The sequence below is a fragment of the Micropterus dolomieu genome, linkage group LG07 (assembly GCF_021292245.1).
Source record: "Micropterus dolomieu isolate WLL.071019.BEF.003 ecotype Adirondacks linkage group LG07, ASM2129224v1, whole genome shotgun sequence".
Lineage (NCBI taxonomy): Eukaryota > Metazoa > Chordata > Actinopteri > Centrarchiformes > Centrarchidae > Micropterus > Micropterus dolomieu.
In genome coordinates, this window is record NC_060156.1 from 5,266,896 (window position 1) to 5,291,268 (window position 24,373).

The window sequence follows — 24,373 nt, forward strand, 5'->3', positions numbered from 1 at the left end:
TTTGGTTTAAAAAGAAACTTGGCCTATCTTTATATTTTGTAATTTGGGTGTCGGTGTGTTTTCTAGATTATTTAACTGAATAAGAGCCATGCGTATGTTTTGTGTCAGCTTAGAATAGTTTTCCAAGGAGAAATCCAAATCATTTTTATCCTTAACCTCATACAATTTAAGTACATTACCATTTTCATCCAGCAGATGTACAATTGACCATATTCGTTTCTCCATCCAGCTGTCCATAAATATAGATTTTTATGACTCTATTGTTCCATAGCAGAACAGTTATGTGGACTAAAATTAAGCTTTTTAATCATTTTCCAGTGGGACAAGACTTGTTTGACAGGTAGTTTAGGTATTTCAAAGTCACATTTTAACAAAAAAATCAATGTCTCCTAATTTCTTGAACAGAAGTGATTGAGTTAATTACTTCCAGTCAACTCAAAGATCATATCATAACCAAGTACTGCTGTTTTACTGTACAAATCAATCAAGTATACAGTAACTTTACAAGCATATGATGCTCAAAGATAAAAATAACATCTGAAGATTTAGACATTTAGACATTGAGGGCTCCTAAATTCAGTCTGCACTCAGTTTACAATACAGTGTGTGTGTTGTTTTTTGTACAAAGGGCTTAAATACATAAGGGAGGTGAGATCCCACCCAAACACAGTGTGTCAGTCAGAGTTTTACCACCTCTGTCAGACAGGGCACTTCGAAACTGTCGTACAACTGTCGTGCAACACCCTGACGCCAGCAAAATCGCTTTACGGTACATGATTGCCTGTAAGTGGTGTTTCGTCTGTCCTTGTGAAGATGTGCAGAACGCGTGAGTGTGAAAACGTGTTTGTTTGCCATGAAGACAGTAAGTGCGGGTCGTTGTTAGCCTCGCTGTGTTTGCGGTCAGTGAGCTCATGCTAAAGTGCGTCAGTTTGCAGCGGTAGAGTTGGTTAACTTCACTTTTGCGACATTTTAGTATCGTTTTTTTGTGTGTTTTAGCGGCTGGAAATGCCTAGAGGCTGTGACTTGCATGTACTGCCTGGCTAACTTGTATTGGGGCAGTGCTGGGAAATCCAATCATTGCAGTATCTTCGACCTATGATGTTAATATTGTGACTGACATGTGAATGACATGTGCATGGTCCTCTATTCAGTTTGGACTTAAAACCCAAACAACAAGAGGAAGATTATACTGGATTGTTGTCAACTGTTAAATTAATCCCCAACTGTTTTAATAATCGGTTTGAGTTTAAGCTTCATAAATGTAAATATTTTCTGGTTTCATTACTCGTCTGCGACAGTAAATTGAATATGCGACATAGCAGATATACATTAATACACAACCAATTATAAAAATGTTAAAGAGAAATAAACAATAATTAATGGAGCAGTGCTGAAGATGAATTTGAGCTTAAACGTCTGATAGCTTGGGGGGGAAAAAAGCTGCTCTGCAGTCTGGTGGTGCGGCAGCTGAAACTTCTATATCTCTTCCCAGAAGGCAGCAGGGTGAACAGGCTGTGGGTACTGTCCTTTAGTATCCTTTGGGCTCTACGGAGGCACCTCACCTCACCGATATCACTGATGCTCGGGAGATACTAGCAGTGATCTTCTGAGCAGTTTTAATCACTCTGGTCCTGAGCCTATTAATGTTGTGTAAACCAATATCCCACTTTGTCACTGCTGATATAAGGCAAGATGATATGAGTCAGCCTGATATTATGCTCAGTTGTGTTTATATATACATCCAAGCATCGCCTGAATATAACCCTCAATTGTTGCTGATTTATGGCGAGAACACACAGTAACATAATGCTTTGACGTTAAATGTGTCAGTTATTATCTGGTCTTCTTTAACCGTGAAGACATGATGAGCAGGGACTGAAGTGAATAGGTGATGTTAAAGAGAATGTCCCCTCACCAGGACATCAACGGTTTGAATCCCTGCCTGAAGTGTCCTTGAGAAAGACACTTAAATTCTACCTATTCTCTGTGAAAAGGGAGAAATCAACAAAGTGTTCCCGACTCTATAGAATTACTGTCTGTATATCTCTGACGTGCGAGCCCGTTGGTACTCTCATGAACGTATTGTCTGCCTCCTCCACAGATTCCACGTACTGAAGTCTGCATCAGCTAAAAAGCAACTGACACAACATCAAAAAATAAAATAAAAGCGTGACATGGCGTCCCGCTTCCTCAAGTACTCAGTGCTCCTTCAGAAGTACCGGACTCCGCTGCTGATTGCGAGCTGTGGCGGGGTCTTTGCAGCCAACATGTTCTACCACGTTTTCCCTGACAAGTCCTACCGTCAGCTCTATCAGGCCTGGCACAAAGGAGAGCCAGTCACTCTGTCTGAAAAGCTCGAGGATCTTTTCCAGCAGGTATTGTCTGTGGTGTGTGTGTGTGTGTGTGTGTGTGTGTGCCGAAGTGTTATTTGAGTTTTCTTTTTTGTAAACTAAATTAGATTTGTGCAGGCACTTGCAGATGAGATAGAAGACTCAAATGTCATGACGCCTAGAAATGCACTTCATTGACAACTATTGAACTTTTGAAAAGCGCTATATTTGAGCAACAACAGTTATGTCAGGGTTATTGGCATTTAAAGAAAGATATTTAATAAATTTTGATTTAATAAATTACAGTGCTCACAAAGCGTAGATTCACAGTAACGCCATTAAACTAGATTGTCAAAATGAGCAGTGGAAAATAAATCCTAATTTGAATGTTGTCATTTTTAGGTGCTGAAGGATTATGGTATCAGCTCACCCAAGAATTTTTCTGCCTTCGCCTCCTTTGGGTTTCATCCGGTCGGTGCTGGTGTCCCTTGGCTTCCTGCAGGGGCCCAAATTGGCCTCCCAGCAAACTTTAACAGCACGGTCGACGACCCGAGCGGAATCACAAACCGCACCGTTTTCATCAACGGCAAAGCGGTGGACTGGAGCAGCGATGCTGGCTCTGCTCTAAAGGAGGCGCTGGTGTTTTCCCTTGAGGCCCAGAAGTTTGCCATAGCTCGAGAAGTGGCCCGCTTGCAGTCCGGAGGTCCTGTTGTGAGTGCCGCCGTTGCCCCACTCTGTCTGGGTGGGGTTTGGGTGTACAGCGTGGTGCTAAAGCAGATGTTTGGGCTCCACGTCGGGCCTGCGCTGTTTCGCGGAGGTGTGAATGTTGTGGCGCTGGGGCTTGGTGCCGTGTCCTACTTCCTCACCTCGGATGCTGTCAGCCAGTGGATTGACTTTAGCTCAGACCGGCGTGCAGCGGGAGTGTCCCGTGATTATGCCCATGGAGGGGTCGAGTTTTACGATAAGATTCTGTCCAGAAACAAGACGCTGCGCTCCCTCATGGGGCGGCAGGGAGAGGACATGTACGCTCCCAGTGGGAACTTGTTTCCTGCTCACCTCCTTCAGCTGAAACACACACCGTACACATCCAGGAGGGAAGGGATCCTTGCTCTGCTCAAAGAGGAGAAAGTTTGAAAAGGAATCATAGGAGGTGGACTGTTGTTTTGGGAATAAAAATGGAGGTCAATGGGCCTCACCTGAGCCCGTAATGATACAATGTAAGTTCAGTTATCTCTGAATAGAGGGGCTCCTGAGCTTTTTGCCACAAAAAACCCTGGCCAAAAGAATTGTTAATATATTTTTCATATAAAAATGTCATCCCACATGGGTTGAATAAACATTTTATGAATCTTGAAGTGTGGAATCATTCAAATTACAAGTCAGTCCTGGGGTGTGAAATGTTTGGTGGCCAGTGTGACTTATTTATCCAACAAAGACAATATTTGGAGGGTTTATTCTGGACCCAATGTACAAATAAAGACTTTTGAAGCCTGTCGGAGCATGTGATGAAATATATGTTGTTGAAAAGACATGGTTGAACAGTCTTTGTCGTGCAGAATAAGGTGTCATTGTTCTTGTCTCTAGATATTACAGTTAGGAATGATCAGTGTTGCAAAACACTCAGGTTAAAAGGTCTGCAGAGCTTTTATTCACCCTGTTTTTGAGATCTGCAAGATTTCTGCCAGGGCAAATTAAATGTTGTTGGAAGTTTTTTATCACAGCACTGAAAAATAACATTTAAATAACTAAACAGCAGCATGTTTTCCTACAAACATTGCTTCCAAAAAGACACATTGCTTTTAAATTCTTTAATTGCAGTGTTTTATTATCTCAAAAGTTGAAACCCTTTCAATCTTCTCCCCATAGAATCAGTTTGTCATTTCTTAAAAATGGCGAGGGAAGCAGGTTAGTTAGAGTTTCCAAACAGACTTGAAGGTTTGGCCTTGAGTTTGAAGTGTTCGGCTGCTCAGCTGAATGCTTCTTTGTCGCTGCCTGCAGAGAAATGGCAAGTCATTGTGAGTTGTGTTAGAGAATCTTAAGTATCCTCGTGTACAGTATCTTCACTCAGTGAAAGGCAAAACCCTTATGGAGGAAAGCAGATTTGGGATCGGACTAGCGAGCCATAAGGCCATGAAGCAGTTGAATGGACCGTCCATATGTGCGTACATACTTCGACATCATGATATGGATCTGGTTAATGCATCATATTTAATAACATCATCATTTGCATGATCCTGACTAAATGTTTAGGGATAGTAATCTTAATCTGCAGTTTACTGTGACTCCTCAGAACTCATCATATACAGTGGCACCCAAGATCCTTTAGGTCATATGTCTGCAGATGAACAAAGTTCAGTACTGGTGTAAAATCTGGTGATAAAAAGAGCATGCAGATGGTAGAAGTAGAGGGACTGTTCTTAATCAGGACAGCTTGGGTTCAGGGTTCTCTGACAGAAAGCGTCCTCTCCACATTAGTGCCCTTGAGCAAGTTGCAGAATTTGTTCCAGATCTATGGTTATGCAGCAGATTGTGGGCTTTGACACTTGCTTCATCAAGAAGTGCTTTCCCCAATATGTGAACTAAATATTTTAGTTTGTTTGTACCAAATAATCCCTGTAGCACTAGGTATATGGAAAACACAGTTGGGGGGTGGGGGGGGGTCAGTAAGTACATACAAGTGATTAGGAATGTCCCTGTCAAAAGAAGTAGATGATGAAGAACAAAAAAAAGCGATGACTGAATTTGAAGGTCTACTCCATCAGTTCCCCGGCTACAAAGTGGCTTTTGGGATGCGTACCAACAACACTGGGCTTGTTGTCTTGTCCTCGCTACTCCGCTTCATCTGTTTACTTCATTGTATGCCAGACAGAGTGACTGGACAACAGTCCATTGTCAGTTGCATTGTAGGATGTTTTTTTTCTCTCCACTTGAGGTCAGTACAGCCCACATTTACACTCTCACAATCTTTACAGTGTGTATGAAAGACAGGGCTACAGATTCATTTAGTCTGAATGGGCAGGTTTGGACTTTGAGTGGGAGAAAAGTCATTTTCATAATTACCTTCATTTTGAGGTTCATTGTCATACAGTGAAATTCTTTTTTATATTTTTTATTCAGACTCCTGTAGGGTCAGGGCTCTTTTCAAAATGAAATTCAAGGTAATAATATATTCAAATATAGAATATCAAATATAATCCAAGTGTGTGTGTTTGTGCGTGTTTGTGATTGCATTAAGTTACAGTCTCAAGCATATTCATTCCATTTTACGTTATATTATTTTTACGAGTGTATTATATCATTATGTAATGCACTTGGCCTTTTAAAAAAAAAAATAGGGCATCCAAATACATTTAATGTATATTGAAGGATTTTGCAATACATATCAGAATACATGCAATCTGCATTGTCAACCTAACACAAAACCTAATGGATTATTCAGATGGTAGGGATGCATTAGCAAATAACTGCCTTAAGCTATGGTAATGTGTTTTTTTTTTTCACAGTACATATAATACTTGGTACATTCTGCAATATATTATACATATGGCACATGTGCTGTTACATTATTGAGCACATACATCCATTTTCAGTACATCTTAAGGTAAACATGTTATATAACTCTTGATATCAGTGGCCACATGGTGAGCTGCAGCATGTGACTGACTGACACATGCACTGCCAGTATGCTCTTTATAAGAGTCACAATGCAGCTAAATGTGGAGATATTTAAGATTTTATTTTGGAGCGGGTCTAGCGGGGTGCGCTGAAAAACAAACTGCGCGCCTCCCGCCCCGTGGCCCCGCCCACCACGCGCTCGGTTAGCGCCATTACGTCGCAGTGCTGATCGCCGCTGTGCTGTAGGCAGGCAGGCAAAGCAGCTGCAGAGACGGCAGGGAACGCTCGCGACAACGGACACGCTCATGTCGGGAAAGTCAGAAACGCAACATTTGCATATTCTCTGATTTGAAGTCCCAACATTTTCACTTGTAACCTTTTGCTGATCACGTTGTCTTTGTTTTTACGCCTGCGTGGGAATATATTTTTCATTCTCTCGACCTGAAATGACTGCTAGTCGCCTTGTCTAGCCAATGGTTACTGCGGGGGCTCCTGTCTTGTGGATTATCCGTCGTCGCCGAGCCAGTTGCATGGTCGAGCCCGGAGGAGGCCCCGCTCTGCTGGATGGATGTGTGTGAAGCAGCGCCGGACTCCAAGTACTGATGAAGACGGTGATAATGATGATGCTCGGGTTTCATCGGCAGCGGGTCAACTGATCTTGGATGTTCGGGCTGTATAGCCCCCCACACAAACCATTTCCTCATACAGCAAACAATATATTCCTTAAAAACTGGACGCCCCTGGAGCAGTTTATGACGGTAAGAAAGACACTCATTACTCACAGGCCACCAGTTTTACCAGCCAGCTGACGTTAGCTAACGCTAGCTATCTTAGCGCTGTCACTTTTATCCAAGTTGCTCCCCACTCAGCTCAAAAGGGCTAATGTTGCTAAATAACATTTCCATAACCTTTTTTGTTATTACACTTTTGTATGTTTGAGTGGGATATTACACAAATAAATTGAAAGCCCTAATTAAAGTGTTTTTATTCTATTTAATAATAGCCAGAGGTTGTGTAGCTTGTTAGCTAACGTTAGCTGTTTCTCAGCCCATTCAATGTATCGCAGCTTACTTTACTTAGCTGCGATACAGCAGCTAATCCCGTGTGCGCAGCACTGGTAACGTTACGCATTTAAAGAATTGATGAATTAATGCAACTTTGATAGGTTCGCCTGAAGTCGACGTTCGTAATTTAGTTAAATCGGCCGTTCATAGTTAATTCTTGCAGCGCACAATAAGCCCTTTAATGACCAGAGTCCAGTTGGCGTTCAGTGGCACCAGTGCGGTGTTAGGATGTTGCATTCCTTTATCATGTGTTATAATACTTATTAATTAATGGTTATTAAGTGATTTGCGTTGTCGTGTTTCGCCGGGAATGGTCGAGGTAGTTGATGCGTTTCTGTCATCAACGGTACATAACGTCACACACGGCGAATGCAGATCCTTCAGGTCAAATTGACGTCGGGGTTTTGTCATTGATTGCTGTGTGATCGGTGAAGCACCAGTTGTTGCAAACTGCTCTCACGTACGTGTCACATACTAGAAATGTCACACGAGAGGGCCTGTGTCTGGATAAGCTGCTTATTGCGACCCTGCTCCTACTTAGTGGCCCGTGAATCAATCATTATTTCATTTTCTTTGCAAAGTAAATGACCGAAAAGGTGGAGATTTTAACTATGTGGTGTTAAGTAATGGATGTGAGGGATTGCTGTGATGAGGCGTCCTCATTTTTGTCGATGACGTAATCCTCCACCAGCCGTGCCACATCTTTTGGGTCGCAGTCGGTTCCTCTGCTTCCTGCTGTTTGCCGGTCTGCTACCGCTGCTGAGATCATATGGATGCTGCTCTGTCCTGTTTTGTCTGGCCCCTGGCTCTCCCTCACTGACTGGCTCTGCAAAATGACTTAAGAGCCACGATTGCTTCTGAATGGGATCACAGCAAAGGAAGGGATTGTGAATTAAATCCAGGAGCTGGGTTCATTTTCCAAGTGTTCTCCAAAGTCAGCAATCCCCAAAGTGTCATTGGGGAATCTCCAGGGATCTGTGAAAAGGGGACACCAGAAGCCCCAGACTCCTGAGCCCACATATAAAAAAATCTGTAATAATTGACTGTAGCAATTGCTTTTACAATAGCTTAGTGTCCGTTTATGAAAGAATCCATATTAACAAAACAATTTAGCAGATGGGGCTCAAACAAATGGGTGTCTCTGACCTAATGTTTATGGTTGGTCTTGACCTGAATATGTTTGGGAACCCCTGTCAGAGGCTGATGGTTACCAAATCTGAACGACTTATCTTGGGAATTAGGCCTGCCGTGTTGCACATTTTTATGTGGGACACCATTATGCGCTGTTGATTGCCACCGTATTATATGTTAAAGCTGTGGTAGTCAGGATTATTTTGCAATCCTGCACATCTCATCTCTGATAGCTGAAACATACATTAGGATTGGAGGCTGTGCTGTAACGCTGTTGGCGCATAAACATGACTAAATAAGGCTGCGCAAAGTTTATTTTCATAGGTTTTGTGACATGCAGTCTGATCATTTCTATGCATGCTACAAATGCATACACGGTGTGCAGAGGAGAAACCCCGGAGTGAACTTTCAATTTCAGTTCTTTTTGCTCTGCCCAAACCTGAAGACATCCTGAGTTTTAAGAGTGGATGGACTCAGCTGGTGAAGATTTAATTGCCTGTGGCAATGGCCCTGGTTCACTTGAGCAGCGGAATTTGACATCCAAAGGGTGTACAGCAGAAGTGTGTGTGTGAGACCGAGAGAGAAAACAGATTAACAACAGTTAAAGCGAAGGGAAGAAGTGAGGAGAGGATATGGATATTGGAAGAGAGGGGCCCAGGTGTGGCATGGGTAATGGGGATAAACTGCACCTGCTAACAGAGGGCAGGGCGGGGGATCCCATGGGAGCAAGTTACCTAGGCAGTATCATTATATCCCAAGGCAGCTTGCTTAAATTTAACTGTGGCTATGATGGAGAGGCAAATTGTAATGTACCCTTATGTTTATTTCCAAAACAATGAGGATGAGTCAAACTCATCCTCATTGTTTTGGTTAACAATAGCCAAAAATGCTGTCTTCACTTAAGTTGAAATCATTCTCAGTCTTGCAGGCCTGTAAGATATATATGTGTATTTGAGAAGCTGTTTGTCAACATTGCCTGCAGCTTCACATAAAGACCACCATGAGCTTAGCTTTAGAGCTTTACAAAGAATTTCTTCTTTATCCATCACTCTGTGATATTCTATTGTTTCGATTGGATCTGAAGAAGCTATTAAATGAGGAAGAGTGCAGAATAATTATTTTTTTTTACAGCTAGCACTATATCTTTAATGCTCAGACCTCTCACCACCAATTTAGCATCATGCCGTTTTTGCAGATGTGTCTCCACAGGTTTGGCTGGTGCCCGTAGAGAAGATACATGAAGATGACAGCTTCCTGGTTACACATCATAAACCAGCCCACATTGCAAAGAAGTCAAAGGTCTACCATTGTTCTTGCCGGTTTGAAAGGCTGCGATGTGTATACACTGTGGGATGGGCTAGGAGCACAGACCACACTATGTGCCTGAAGCTCCTCTGTTTCGTGCAAGGAGGATAGTGCAACAGCCATTAGACCAAATACCATTTCCTTATGTTTGTAAGATGTATTGGAATTTACTCCTGTTTCAGTTTTGTCTCATAATTGTGTCAGTCCAGGAGTTTGTCATATTTATGCACCCTGAGCTTCAGCTGCTGCCTCTGTGACTTTCTCGCTAGCCTCTCACCTCTTTGCTGTGAGGTACTTGTGCTTTTTCTCTCTATCTTTTTCTGACACCTTGTGTCTGTTTTCTCTCAGTGTTAGAGAGGCACACCCTACCGCACAGCATGGTGCTCAGCTTAGTATTGGTGCTAACTGACAGTGTTGGTAGGAAGATTGCTGGCTGGTGTGCTGCAGCCAAGATACATTATCAGGCTTCTAAGATGTTAGCGTTTGCGTATTTTACATTGGTAAGCTTGGATTCATTGCCAGAAGAGCTTTGAAAAAAGACTTAGTTTTAATGAACTTCTGACACCATAATGTAGTTTTCTCTCCCTCTGTCAATGTAGTGCCACTAAGTTGCTGTTCTATACACAAATAAATGACTTGAGTATTAAAACTCATGCTTGTGCATGTTTCAAATTATGTGGTACTTACCTTCTGAGATCCCTCATTACTTCCTCCTCTTTGAATGTGAGCAGGCTGCCTGTGACCTCTGGTGACGGTTAGTATCAGCCCTCTCAAAGATCAGCCTGTTCATGTTTAACCAAGGGGACCAGCTGCCTGCCCGTTCTATTATAAAAGTTCACAGTCCTGTTTGCAGTTGGGAAGCGCAGTAAGCAGAGCCACTGATCGCTGCACACCAACCTAACTGCTGCCAAATTACTGGAGACTTGTTGTTGAGGCACGATCGCCATACATTCACAAATATGCCTAATTTGGCACAGGCTGGCGTAAATACAAATTTGCCTAACATTGCACGGGCTGGTAGCGCTCTCGGATCACGTCATTGTCCTGAGCTACAGTTCTTTTCAGTCCGTCTGACTGGCAGTCCTTAAGCGAACCAGCCAAACACATAAATAAATTCACATAAATATCCAGCCAGATCGCTCTCATAAAGGCAGCTAGCTAGTGGTCTGTTGCTGGGGCGGACATGGCACAACTCTTTAGCCAGAAAATCATCTCCCAAGCCCCAAACACAGCTGTGTTTATTCTTTGCAAGATACCACAGCTACAGAACGCCAGGACGAAGGTGCCTTGACAGATCTAGACTTCCAAAATGGAAAGCTAGTAGTGCCATATTAATAGTGACACACACGGTGTGATTGGTAGTAAAGAATAATGTGGACGCCTCTGTCAGGCTTTTAGCGTTGTCGTCACAATTTAATTCAGAAAACAGAGGAGAAGACTTACCTGTTTACATAAGTTTTAAGCTCAGACTAAAAATAATTATTTTCTGCCTGTGAACACTGGGACAAAAATAACAGTGGCACTGTGAATTGGGTGTAGAAGGATTCAGTTCTAGCAGGGAAAAGCCTTATTAATTCATAGTTCGACAGTAGTCCTATAGATCAGTGATTCTCCATGCTTATGTAAGGCTGTTCTAAGGAGTTTTGTGACCATGGACCATTTCACTCAGTAATGCCTTTTCATGGAAAGTGAGTTTGTAGTGTTTTTTTGTTCCCATTCTGTTCCATTTAAAGCTTTTATTTTAGATGTTTTACTGTCAGATCAGGGTCACCTCTTCCATCCCCTCCCCGTCTCGCACGCTCTCTCCCTCTCTCTCTCTGTCGTGCGTTGGCGTATCTGGATCATGCATAACTAATCAGATGAAACTGCATATTATGCTAATGGTGTTCTCAGTTAGTGGGCAGTCATAATGGTTTGATTAGCTCAAACAGCATGTTATTCAGCCAGCGAGAGGTGCTGGGGACGGACCCCCTTCTTACGCACACACACACACACACACACACACTTACGCACATACACACACACACACACACACACACACACACTTACGCACATACACACACACACACACACTTACACACATACACACTTACACACATACACACAGCATAAATGCTTTGAATCACCAGTTACATTCAGGCATGCAGGATTTAGACCGCAACACCAGAGAGAATATTTTTGTAAATATTTTTCATACCCTTATTTTAAAGTGTAGCAGAAATCATATCGCATGATCCCATATTGCTGTAATGGCCCTAACAAATCAAACACACATTTCATCATTGACTTTGAAGCAATACTCCACCATGTAGTACCGCTAACTGTTTGATTTTTCTGAGAGAGATTTACTTTTTACTCCACTGTCCAACAAGCCTGTAAGCCATGGCAAAATTAATAGCGGCTCTAGATATGTGTTGTAAATCATCATCAGTATCTGCCCTATTATGAGTCACTTGTGTGCTCTAACCCAGTTTCCCGAAAAATGCCGGGGTAGATTATGCCAACAGAGCCAGGAGATAAAACTAGCTCGATTATAGTTTAGGGGCTGTGAGATCAACTTAGCTAGCCTTGCAGAGGTTGGATTAAGACAGCACAACATTAAAGGATTAACATGATCATTGTTGATCACCAGGGAAGGGGTGCATAAATGCAGAGATGGCAATGTGGGACCATTTTGGAACGTGTAGCTGTATTTGCGCTTCCAGAACAAACAAAATGTAATTCCTCTGATGCTTTTCGTCAATAATGAACTAAATCAGTAATTTCAGTAGTTATTAGAATTAATATTATTATTTGTTCTTGTTAATGGATCCAGGGTGCAGTTTTAACATCTGGCCAGGGACAACAGATGATAATTGAGGATTAAACTGTGCCTCATTAATAGTTCTTTCTTTTGTTGATCGATGATCACTGTCTACAACTAGTAATAAAAAAAACAACAACCTGTCTATTCCCAGTTTGAATGCATTCAGCCTTTCAACAGATGCTCAGTTCCTTTCAGTCCCCTATTTTCCTCAACTTGTTCTTCAGTCTCACTTTGACCTCTGCTGATCCATCCAGACCTCTGAAGTCTTCAGGGATTGGTACTAAGAACCAGTTTTAAATGATTGGTGATTACCGATCAGTCAGAACCAAAATACCGATGAGCTCCTGGGGAGTTGGTTGGTAATCACTTGTTCATTGAACTGTAGGCATATTGAGTTTGTTACAGTCGCATACATTTGTTTGTTTGTCAGTAACACACTGCCAAGCAGCCATGACGGATGTGTTAAAATGCTAAATGTCTGTGCAAACCATAGCAAAGCAAATGAAAATGCAGCTGATGTTGAATGTGATTGTTCTGTGTAACTGATAATTGATATTGATATGGTGATTTATTTTTATTTCTTGCTGCACCACTGTCAGTGTTGAGTGTGTGTGTGTGTGTGTGTGACCACTCCCCCTGGCTCTGGTATGTTGACAAGCTGCTCAGAGAGTGATTTAATTATATTTGACTTTCGAGGAAGTCGTCTGTTGAATTGAGCCACAGAGTTTATTTTTTTATTTATTTGAAGATATTTAAATTTATTTTATATTTTGGTGGGGGGCATTTATTGGGATAGGACAGTAGGAAATGAGGCAGAGAGAGGGGACGACGTGCTGCAAAAGGCCCCTGGCTGGAATCGAACTTGTGGGCGCAGCTATACAGACCAAGCTTTGCACATGGAGCGGTGCACTCCACCAACTGAGCCACCTGCGCTTCAGTTTACAGAAATGTAGTTAGAGTTTAGTCCAGATATGAAGAAGTGTCTATAACCTGAGCAGGTCTCTCAGACGCAGACTGACTGTCTGACAATGTGATGGGCTCAGTCCTTCCTGACCACCACTGCATGTCATTCTGTTGTTGTAGAATATCTGCTGGATTTTATGTTTATACCTCAACATTTTTCTTCTGAAAGAAAGGACTCGTCTCCGCTGCAGCCCCACCCCCACCTTTACACCCCTCAGGTATGTGAGTGCAGCTGGCTCCTGACTCTTCTCAGGAGTTATGCCCCAGTGCGTGTTTTGTCTTGTCCTTTCCCTTGCTATCATCCTTCCCACTACCCCCAAAAATGCATACACAGCGACATGTGCCCTATATATATATATTACATTACTGTTTCGAAGAAGTGTGTTGCGATTTGCTCAGCAAAGTGTTGTAGACCTTTTGCCATGTGCCCATTATAACCTGCTGCTTGTGCAACTTGAGCTTTGTGTGTGTGTGTCAGCTTCAGATCCGGATCCTCAGGTCTGCCTTTGAAACAGCTGCTTAAAGAGCCTTTAATACCTCAGGAGGTCAAAGGACACAGTTGCTTAAGAACAGTGTGTCAGAACCAAAAATGGATTGCGTTCCTTATTCTGCCGTGTCCAACCCTCATGAATTACCAAGGTTCTTATTGTTTTTGATCACCGTTTGAGATGTAATGTGACCTGTTGGGGGTTAAAGAAAAACACTGGTTTGCAAATGATTTCCCAGAGTTTAACTAGATGATCATAAAGCTAAAAAGTGGTGACATCAGTGGTTATAGAATCTGTTTCCAACCTCAAATACTTCTGTCCCATTCAAAAATTGACTCAGTTTTACCAGTGAGCAGCGTTTGTGACGGTAAAGAGTTTCATTTTGGTTCCATCGTCTATTAAAAGACGAGCAGCAAGTACCCTTACATCGGTTACCGTGTTTCTCAACCTTTAGTTTCCTGCCCTCTTTTTCAGACATGCAGTGTGACACTTGACGGGGTTATTTCTGGAACATCAACAGTTTACGTTGCCAAACCTTGTTTAATCCGCTGCTTGTTTTGCTTGGAGATCTGTGGAGGAAACGCAAAGGGATTTCATATCCAACTCAAACAAGAATATAAAGAGCAGTCTAAAAACACTAGACAGTAGTAGCGTACTTCTGTTTTTATTTTTTATTTCATACTGCTTCCAATTTCTTTGCTGTCTGGGCTCGTTTTCTATCAATCCTTCCTTTCTTTTCAGCCATACTCGTCTTGAAGCCTAGTCTACATGACCTTCTTGTTCAATACAAAGGTGATTGTAATCATCAACCATCATTTCCTCCGTTTTAGTCAACATACAGGTGCAGAAAGCGCATGGGGGCTGTGAAATGTCGTCAGTGTGCATGTGATACATTGCAGCGAGAGGGAAAGAGATCTGGTTACAAAGGCTGATGGGCATGCTTTTTTGGAGGGTGTGTCCACCCACATGAGCTTGGATGACTCTGAACCACACACACACACACACACACACACACACACACACACACACACACACACACACACTTTTGTTGACATCTGGGCCTAACCTTTCTCCACTTTACTGTACTGTACTGTACTCACATCTTGAGGACTGGGACGATCCTTTGCGCCAGCTGTATGTAAGTTAAAACTTAGTCTAGTTAAACATAAACTATTACTAAAGTGTCATTTATGCATTACTATAATAAAAGCGGTTACACCACAGAGACTTTGGACAGGTTTGTGCATTGGTGTTCAGGAGGTGCTGCACGAATAGATGCTCCTCAAATTAAATAAATTAGTTGAAATCAATATTTGGCGGTCAGCGCTGATAATTATCCTAATTATAGGCTAATTATGGGAAACACTGCTTGCACTACCACCCCCCTTCACCCCCAAACAAAGCAGTCTCTCCCGACTTTATTAGCTAATATCATATTCATAACCGCAGCAAGGAGTATGGTTTTTACAAAGCATATAGCCTAGGCCTAAAGTTTCTTAACACCACAGGCTGAAATAAAAAAATAAAGCAAGTAGATCTCGACTTTTAAACAGCGTTTTTTCTGCACGTGTAGCCTGTTTTTATAAGAGCAGTCTTCAGTTGTTACAAAACTTTTTTTTTTTACGTTGACGCCACTCTCTCCCGACGAGTCCAAGCATCAGTGGCAGCAGCTGCTGGAGTTTCTTTCTGTAAGTTTCACGTTGCTGTGCTGCTTCAGCAGATGCGTCAATAAATCAAATGTAGAAATGTTCACGATTGAAAGCTTTTTGCTGAGTTTACACTAGATGACAACGTACTTTCCATGGCAACAGCTACTTACAGCTGTGGAAAGAACGCCTCTCTCCCTCGTTCTACTTTCTTCCTTTAGTGTTTGGCTATCAGCGGACATGAACAACAAAGTCTGAGCTGCGGATTCACGTCAAGGATGGTGCGTTCAGTAACGAGCAACGCAGCGTTACTTGCCTTAGTAATTAGTAATAACATATATACTGTTTTAGAAAAGTTACACTACTAGTTACTGGGAAAAGTAATAATATTACAGTAACGCGTTACTGCCCAACACTGGTCCCAAGTACTCGTGGTGCTGATTTAGTTACAAACCAGCTAGTAGATACGAAACCTCTAGTGCTCCATTCTGTGAACTGTTAGTGGGTTTTTTCAACCATGTTTAGAGATGGTGCAAAAATGCCCTTTGCTCATTTATTTAGTCCTCTCAGTTGTGTAATTGATTACTGTGAAATAGAGAGATCTTAAATGTGTGTGGGGGCTGGGGTGATTGATTGATTGAAACTAATATCACTTTAACAGATTAGTAGATGAATCCAGTAATGTTACAGATTCCTTTTTTGAAAAAGGGCTTGGCTTAAACAGGAAAAAACAACAGGACTGATGTTGCACTATAGCTGATTAAAAAGGTGATGGCTAATTGGTGTTAAACAGGCACCCATGTAGTCTTAACTTTATGTTTAGTTTGGTATTAACTGCATAAGCTAGATTGATCTTTTAGCTATAGGCGGCTAAGTTGACAGCTGAAATGTAACATGATTTTAGATTGAAAACGTGGTTGGCCTACTGGCTAACTTGTTAGCTTTTTAAAATGGCACACATACTCAATTTGTAGTTATTTCTACAACAGCCTCTGTCACTGTCTGTCTTTGGTGTGAGAATAAGACCAGCAGACATCCGCCTGTTCACAGTGGCAGAGAAGGGAAAATTGCAGAGGAAAGGCCGAACCCGACCACAGGACGGTTATCACCAGTTTTCAGAGGAGCTGTCTGAGTTCTGTAACACATTAAATGTCTGAAGTATATGCAACTTCCTGCAGCTCTAAACTGTGGACAAATATTTTTGGCTTTATTTTGTCAAACATTTTCTTTTAACTATGTCAGTATTTGACCTTTAAGTAACTGTTTTGTACATTTTCAATGTCTTTTATAAAGCATTGATCTGTAATGTGACTAAAACAGGAAGTATATGAAGGCGTGGTGCTAAAGATGCATTTAAGTGTTGCTTTGGATTGGTACAATTTAAGTAAAGAGCAACTCATGATGGATCCCTGCAAACTCATTCTAAAGATTGCAGAGAGTTGCAGAAAGAGAGGGCAATGTAACGGACAGTCTTTCAATCAATCGATCTATTTTCCCTTTATGTGAAGTGTGTGTGTGTGTAAGGTCCTGTAACCTGGTGCAGGTTGGCGAAATTGTAAAAGTTATTTAATAGTCAATGTTTTAATATGAACATACAATGGAATGGAATTTTACCATGTGTCTGCTGGCTAGTTATGGACTGTATCAGCTTGATTTTCCTGTGGGCATTTGTCTAGATGTTTCTGCGTGTCTGATGGCCCTGGCTTTGCAGCAATTCTCTGTAGGAAAAACAAATTGCAGTCTTTGTGATTTTGCACTGTCAGGTTCTGTGTGTGTGTGCTTATATACAGCATCTGTGCAGGCAGATAGAAAGAAAGCGAGCTAAATGGACAACCATACCCTGAGAGAATCTGTGTGTCAGAGATGAGAACGAGAGGAGAGAGAGAACATGAGAACTAGATTGTGTGAGAGAGAAACGGGCAGCCTATCAGGCAGCGAGGCAGCAGGGAGGGATAATAACAGAAGCTGTTACATTCTTGTGGTTTCTCTGATTTCAGCATGAGGCAGGGGGCTGCCTCTGGCTGACTCATGGCTGCTTTAGGCCAGCATGGAAGCTACTAGCAAGAGGACAATACATGACATTTCTTGGACACTTTAGTCTAAGACATTTTAATTGCAGGACGATGAATCTACGCATGTTTTGGCACCTCTTGCTCAAGGATTAACCTAGCAACTGATTAACACTGGTAATCTACCACTGTGAGCAGTGGCAATAATTCTGTTTTGTTTGTTAGGTTTGTTCCTCGGGCCATTTAAGGTCCAATTTCAGACACTACAGTTGAGGACTGGCCCTTATTTAGATATTAGACATCCTGGTATTTGACCGTTTGTGTTTATTGATAAATTGTCATATCTACATGAATGTGACGAAAGCACTTTCATTGATCAACTCCAACAACAAAAATATTCCAGAAAAATGCCGCTGCGTATGCTTGTTGGAAATGAATGAAATGTCATTGTGCTTATGTTGAATAGGAGCAAGGTGAGAAAACAAAAGCATTTAGAGGGATTTAACAGAAAAGTTTTCCATATTATAAGAGCAGGTGTTCATCTGGATAAAAGATGTAAACTTACTGAACAATAGAGTCCCGATAATCGTAAGCTGAAAACTGTGTCTGGAGTAGTATGGCCAGAACCCTAAATACATTTACATTTACTCATTTGACAGACGCTTTTATCCAAAGCGACTTACATTTGAGGAACAACATACAAGCATCAACAGAGCATCAAATACAGATCTACAACTGACAATACATACTAGTAAGAGCAGCAATAAATACTACAGCCGCTGGGATCGCTTTGTGTGAAGGGATGGCAGAGCCTAGCTTTAGAAATGTATATAATTTACATGTTTAGTGGAACTAAGAGGAATAAAAAGGGAAACAATAGCTATTATTTACATATAGTACTTATAAACATGCTGCTCTAATAAATGTTACCCTACAGCCAAATATTACAGTATAAAAAATTGTATGAAGTCACGCAAAGTCAGTGTGCGTCTGTGTTTTGTTTCTTATGCTTGGTTGCTCACAATCCCATAGTCCATTTTCTAAACATTGCTATTCTGTATAATAAGAGCATTAGTCTGAAGTGGAATTGGTTTCACTGGTTCAGTTAAGCCTTCACTTAGGTCTGGGGTTGCACTAATCTTCTCTTGTAAAATCAGATTAATGCTGAACAGGCTAAATCAAGCACTGTTGAACCTATGGTTGTGAAACCTGGTTGGAGGTTGTTGTATATCAGGCAGGCGCTGCAGGCCACAGAATACATGTAATCACCCTAATAGTGATTGCTAAAAGCCAAACAGTTTGATAAGCTACTGTGCGATAAAAGTTATATCGTGCAACTGTAGGAAAATGTTTATGGTTTTAAATTGTGCTCCATTTTGTATAGATAGCTGCTCTTCTGCATGGCATGGATGCAGGCAGGAGATTTGCATTAAGGCAACACAAACCACGTCACTTGGACGTGTTTTGGGTAATTGACACGTACCAGAAAACTGCAAACTTTGCAAATTGTGCTGCAGACTGAAACACCACTAACCTTAATTGATAATTTGCCCAAAGGAACTTTTTATTTCTCTAGTGCATATAATTCAAAATGTAGTAAGAAATGGGCCACGTGGTCATTTTATATAAACTATTTAATCACTGAATTCCCCAAAATATGCTGTATTATGGATATGTATCGTATCTAGATATGAAATGGTGTTGAGTGATGCTAGCAGAAATTAAACTTCCCTTAAAAAAAGCCCCGATGCTGGGAGACTTTGCATCAGCTGTGTGAGATTGCTGTCTCAGTATTTTTCACCAGCAGCAGACCTTATTTTCTACAGCGTGGAAACATTGTACAGGCTGTGGGGTGATTGTCAGGTGGGCCCACGCTTTCCTGTTTTGGCCCTGTTTACCAACCACAATGTGTTCCACCCACCTCCATCTCTTCATCTTCACCTCTTGATACAACCAGTGGTACAGAGACATCCCCTAACACTTCTCCCACACACATGCTCCTTGTTATGTGAGCTTACGTATATGATACATTCAAACGAGCTGTTTAATCATCAGCACCACTCTTGAATGGCCTCTTCCTCTTGAATTGCCTTTGTTGCTGCAGGGCCTACGGATGTTTGAGCTTTATAGGTATGTAGTTTGCAATTAATCCACTTTAAGGACATTACGTTGATTTATTTTCATATTTAGATGTATTTGGACATTTGGTTTTATCGGCCTTCTATCGTAAGCATTCGTAGTACTGCTGGCCACATCCCCTGTGCATCATCACTGTTTCTCACGACCCACAAAATTAAAAATGTCATAGACAGAAACTTGTAGGCTTGAACGGCAGCAGTGTAGGGACAAAAGCGTGCTGTGGTCTGACAGGCGTTAAAAGCAACACGGTTGACCAAACCTGTGTTGTGTTTGTGTGCAAGAGAGATGCAGGCGGGGAGAGCAGCAGCAACCGCACATTAAATTGTAGGTCACATGCACATCATCGACTGTTTTCTATCTGAAATTTGGACTTATTGAGATGGCGATCATCACACAATAACAGAGGGGAGAGAGGGAGAGAGGTATGGCACAGTGTAAAACCTACGCAGAGCTTCCAGTTTTCTGTATTATGCGTCGAGCGGAATCCCTTTCATCAGCAAAATCGAGCAGACTCTATAAGCCTGCAGTATGTCCCATCTGTGGACACACACACACACACTGGCCACACCAGGTAGAGCTCGGTAAAACATGCTGATGGCAAAACTGTTTCTCTCAAAAGTGAACATTTGTGCATCTAGAGGCATCTAGACACTAAGGGATAGCTCCTGCAGGGGAAGCGGTATATAACCGTCATATACCGTAAGTGTGTGTTATAATTTTTTCCAAAGAGGTTCATTGTTAAATGTGAAAAATGAATCGGGCAATCTCTCCAGTGCTTGAGCAGGTCACCCTTTGGAGACAGTACGGCGATGATAACACAGACACGTTTTAGTTTCCAGGAAATTGACTGCTGCATTGCCTCTGAAGGGTTAGACTGATGATAAAAGCCTTTTCCTAGTACTCTTTCCTAAACTAAACGCAGCCTGATTCGTTTTTTCAAAGAGCAAGAAAAGAATGTCCAAGGCTTCTTAGAAATAAGGCTTATGTAGTAAGCGGGGAGACAGGTGATGAATGGGATGAAATTTGATGAGATGAGTTATGATCGGTTTAGTGTTAGAGTATGATGGCCCGAGCAGCCGTAGCTTCTAATAATTGGAATATGGCGTTATCCTGAGGGTGCAGCGGATTTAGAGAGCTATGTAGTCATCATGACTTTGTCACATGCAGTCATCTGTCTTTTTCTTGATTTAGTTACTCCAGTGTTCATCATGCCGTCATATGAGTGTATTTATATTAAGCTTGTCTTGGTCTGCGTTGTCACCTGCAGCACAGGGTAAACAAGGATACACGAATGTACATTTCTCCACTGACAAAGCACAGCCACTTTGAGTTGATCATCATATTAGTCTAGCAGTTATTATGCTTTTATATACAGTTCATTGATTTAAAAAAAAGCAGTTATTTTCCTTTTTTCTAGAGAAAATCTAATAATTCTGTCTTCTTGACCCTGAAAATGTGTGACGTTGCCTTACGTTCCACTCCACTGAATTACAAGGCAGAATAGTGCGTTAGAATAGTTTCACACTTCATGGGTTCCTACTCTGTAAGACCTGTACGAGTGCCCTGATACATTCAGGCAAGAGAGCTGGAGCTGCTTCCGCATGATCGGAAGTGTTTAACGCTGCGTAATTCCATTGTTAGTTTAAATGATTGGAGGGTCGACTCAGCAACTGCTCAAGAAAATCGCTGCGCTCTGATGCTCGCGCTTTAAACTGTTTTTAACTTTGACCTAGTTAGACAGAGACTATGAAAGACTACCGAGAATGTGCGGTGACACTAGCTGCCTGAATGCAGCAAGTCTCAAGCAAGTCATGTGAAAATCTCTTAAGTTTATAGATACAGCTGGACTCCTGTGCTCTGTTGTGTAGTTTTATTTTTATCCTGCAAAAATGTATTGATTTTCAAATCAGATATTGTTGTGATATTGAGTTATTTATTTTATTATACAGAATTGTGATCCTTCCAAATAATGGATACGTACGTAAATATCAATGTATAATATATATGTGCAAATCACCTGGGTTACTGTAGAAATTCACACATGAAATTGACAATGGGATGCAAAAGAGCAACGATCAGATCTTGCATGAATCTGTATGTATTTGCACGTCACGTGTGCATTGTTATTTTTTCTAATTAATTATTTTTTTTTTTTTTTTTACAGTGCATAGTGTCCGGGGAGCATTTGCACTCTGAAGAAGAGAGGGTGATTAACTTACTGCTTATTGATCCTACACACTGTTAAACACAACAACCTCTCTCAGCAAGTGAGAGGTGGTTGAGTATGTATACCATCCAGATAGATCTATATTGGAGTAACTCTGCATTCAGACCAAATGCGAATTTAATCCTTGCAACGATTCCTTGCAAGGGTTTTATCGCTGGACTACTGCCAAGTGTTCACACACAACGCGAATAAACACAACTCGCGATTATTAAAGCTGTACGAACCCAAAGTAAACATTTAGCTGTGATTTAATTGCAATAAATGGATCAAACTGATGCCGTAATAACTACAATATGATGCAGATTTGTTAAACATATGAATTCATGTTTTGTCAGGTCTGTCAGCAAGACCGCATGACAACAACTCCTAAAATAGTTGTTTTCTGAATGGAGTTCGGATTGATCGGGGCTGCGCTATGCTAACTTGTTCACGGTAAAGGACAACAATAGCTGGAGTTACAGACACACATTTTCTGAACTCACCAGGTAGCAATGTATAATTTTTTTCCAGTTTATATATAAATAAGTAGTAGTCCAACAGAGCTCTGAGCGACGCTAACAACAACTGTGGAACCGGATGTGCACAGAATCTAGCTGCTGAGAAGCTCCGTGAAGATGAATCAACATTGTCATCCCAAAAAACTAAAGTAAAAGTTAATTTAATAAAAGCAGTTCATTCTAAGCTCCTCCTGCGAGTAAAAAGCGTAGTTGTCAGAGCACACCGGCAGCGTCACTTTCTGCTGTAAAGCTAACGTGAGAGGAAGAGATGATCCCAGAGCAGCACAGCAGCTCCAGACCACGATACAACTCTCAACCTGCTGTAATAGCTAACTTCACTGCGGTGCAAAGCATCGCCCAGTCGTGAAAATATTACCGTAAAGTATTGAATTTCCAACACAACGAAATAAACAATATAGCATAATTTTAAACAATAGAAGTTTTTCTATTGTCAAACAATGTAAATGTTCAGGTAGTGCTTAGTTTGATATAAAATTTCCGAAATGTTCTCACCAAAATCTAAAAGAAGTCGATATATGAAGAGAAAACAACCCCGTCAATTCTGAATAAACAGATGACACACATTCAGACAAAAAGCACGGGACGTTCATGATTGTTTCTGACGGGGTCAAATGTGGCTGAGTTGTTATGGCACTCACCTAGCCTAGCAGCAGGGGTGAAGCGAGATGGTGGGAGGGGTGTATTTGCCTGGTGCAGAACACCTGGCCTCCCTGCTGGTGGGGCAGGAATGTGCAGTGTTTAGGTGGATGCGGGTGGAAATGTGCAGCGTGTTCAGAACACGACCCCTCATAACATTTAAAGGTGCCAACGTCAGCAGGAAAGGAAAAAAATCAGGGGAATGTGCTGCTTTAATCAAACCTGCATCTCTGTTTCTCTGCTTTCTGTTTTTCTGTGTGTGCATGGGGGTGCGTGTTGCTGTGTGTGTGTGTGTGTGTGTGTGTTCGCGCTGTCATTACTGTAGAGAAGAGGGCCTCTTGATCTATAAATGAGGTAACACCCCCTCTCATATTTCCAATCTGTGTGTTCAGTTTTGCTTTTTCATTTTTCCCCACTACATTGCAGTGGTGGTAGATAATTGTCTGTATGTTTGGAAAATCACTGTCCACTCTGACAAGGCCTAGATATTATTTTATTCTTCCCCAGCTGATCCATTAATTCAGGGAAAGTTGACTTTTAGTGAACCAGCCTTTTCATGTGTGTGCAGAGGTGGTGACTCGCTTGTGAGGTTATTCTGAGAAATAGAAAAGCAGCAGTCCGTGTGCTGTGAATTGCTTCAAATATTGAACTAGCTGTTTGTATCAATAGCTGTTAGTTGAAGGCTTTGTGTTGAGACAGATGTGTGGTAGTGCCAGAAGCACATTTAAATGGCACCACAAAATAAAATTGTTCAGCATTGATATCTTTTGTATTCATGTTTTGAGTTTTAACAAATTTACGGAGGACACATTGTCACGTTGTTACTTGCAGTGGTAGGTGAAAGCAGGAAACCTAAACAATGTGGGTTTTCTCCACCACTGCTAAACCAGTCACCGCAGTGACTTTTGTGCTACATGTAAATTCAAAACATCAAGTGAAGTCAACCTGTGCATTTGCATGCCCTGCGGAAGAACCTGTGTGTGTGTGTGTGTGTGTGTGTGTGTGTCAACTGTGGTTTTCTTACAGCAGTTATGATCATAATGCTGTTGCCATAATGAGGCAAAGGTGTTTACTTGAAAGTTTCCATAGTTGGCTCGTTTTCAAAGTCAGATTATTGGTGAATGTTAAGGTTAAAGTGAGGATCACTGAGCACATTATATATTGTATATTTTTAAAAGCACACAACAGGTTTTCTAGATTCTTGTATCTGTTTTGGGCAATTTCAAAGAATTATTTGGAAATGTTTAGTAGGGCTGCAGCTAACGATGATTTTAGTATTCAAAGCTTCGATAGATAATTTCAACCATTCATCGATGCGTTGTTTAAGACTGCGTCATATGACGGCAGTCTTGAAGTCGTTGTGGCGTTCACACTACGTGACTGATCGGTGACAGGGGGTCACACACACTACAAGAGCTGACGGCTGTGTCACCCGATGCAGGTCTCCAAACCACGATTTGTCAAGAAAACACACGTGAAACAGGAAACCTGCACAC

The 24,373-nt window shown here is 41.6% G+C and overlaps 2 protein-coding genes across 7 annotated transcripts in view; both read left to right on the plus strand.

Moving 5' to 3' along the window:
- Nucleotides 1–648: 648 nt before the first annotated feature.
- On the plus strand, nt 649–3,823 carry tmem177 (transmembrane protein 177). 6 transcript variants are annotated; one of them, XM_046055121.1, is made up of 3 exons: nt 649–783; nt 2,102–2,375; nt 2,733–3,823. In XM_046055121.1, the coding sequence occupies exons 2-3, from the start codon at nt 2,175–2,177 to the stop codon at nt 3,462–3,464; spliced, it is 933 nt and encodes a 310-aa protein (XP_045911077.1). In that variant the 5' UTR covers nt 649–783; nt 2,102–2,174; the 3' UTR covers nt 3,465–3,823. The 6 variants fall into 6 exon arrangements, with proteins under 6 accessions (XP_045911077.1, XP_045911080.1, XP_045911076.1 ...); XM_046055124.1 differs by having other exon boundaries at nt 723–826; XM_046055120.1 differs by lacking the exon at nt 649–783 and adding an exon at nt 795–862.
- Nucleotides 3,824–6,174: 2,351 nt separating this feature from the next.
- LOC123974049 (tyrosine-protein phosphatase non-receptor type 4-like) overlaps nt 6,175–24,373 on the plus strand; it is a 48,179-nt gene continuing 29,980 nt past the window's right edge. Inside the window, exon 1 of the mRNA XM_046054467.1 lies at nt 6,175–6,703. The gene's annotated coding sequence lies outside the window, so the exon portion shown is untranslated. The remainder of the gene's footprint in view (nt 6,704–24,373) is intronic.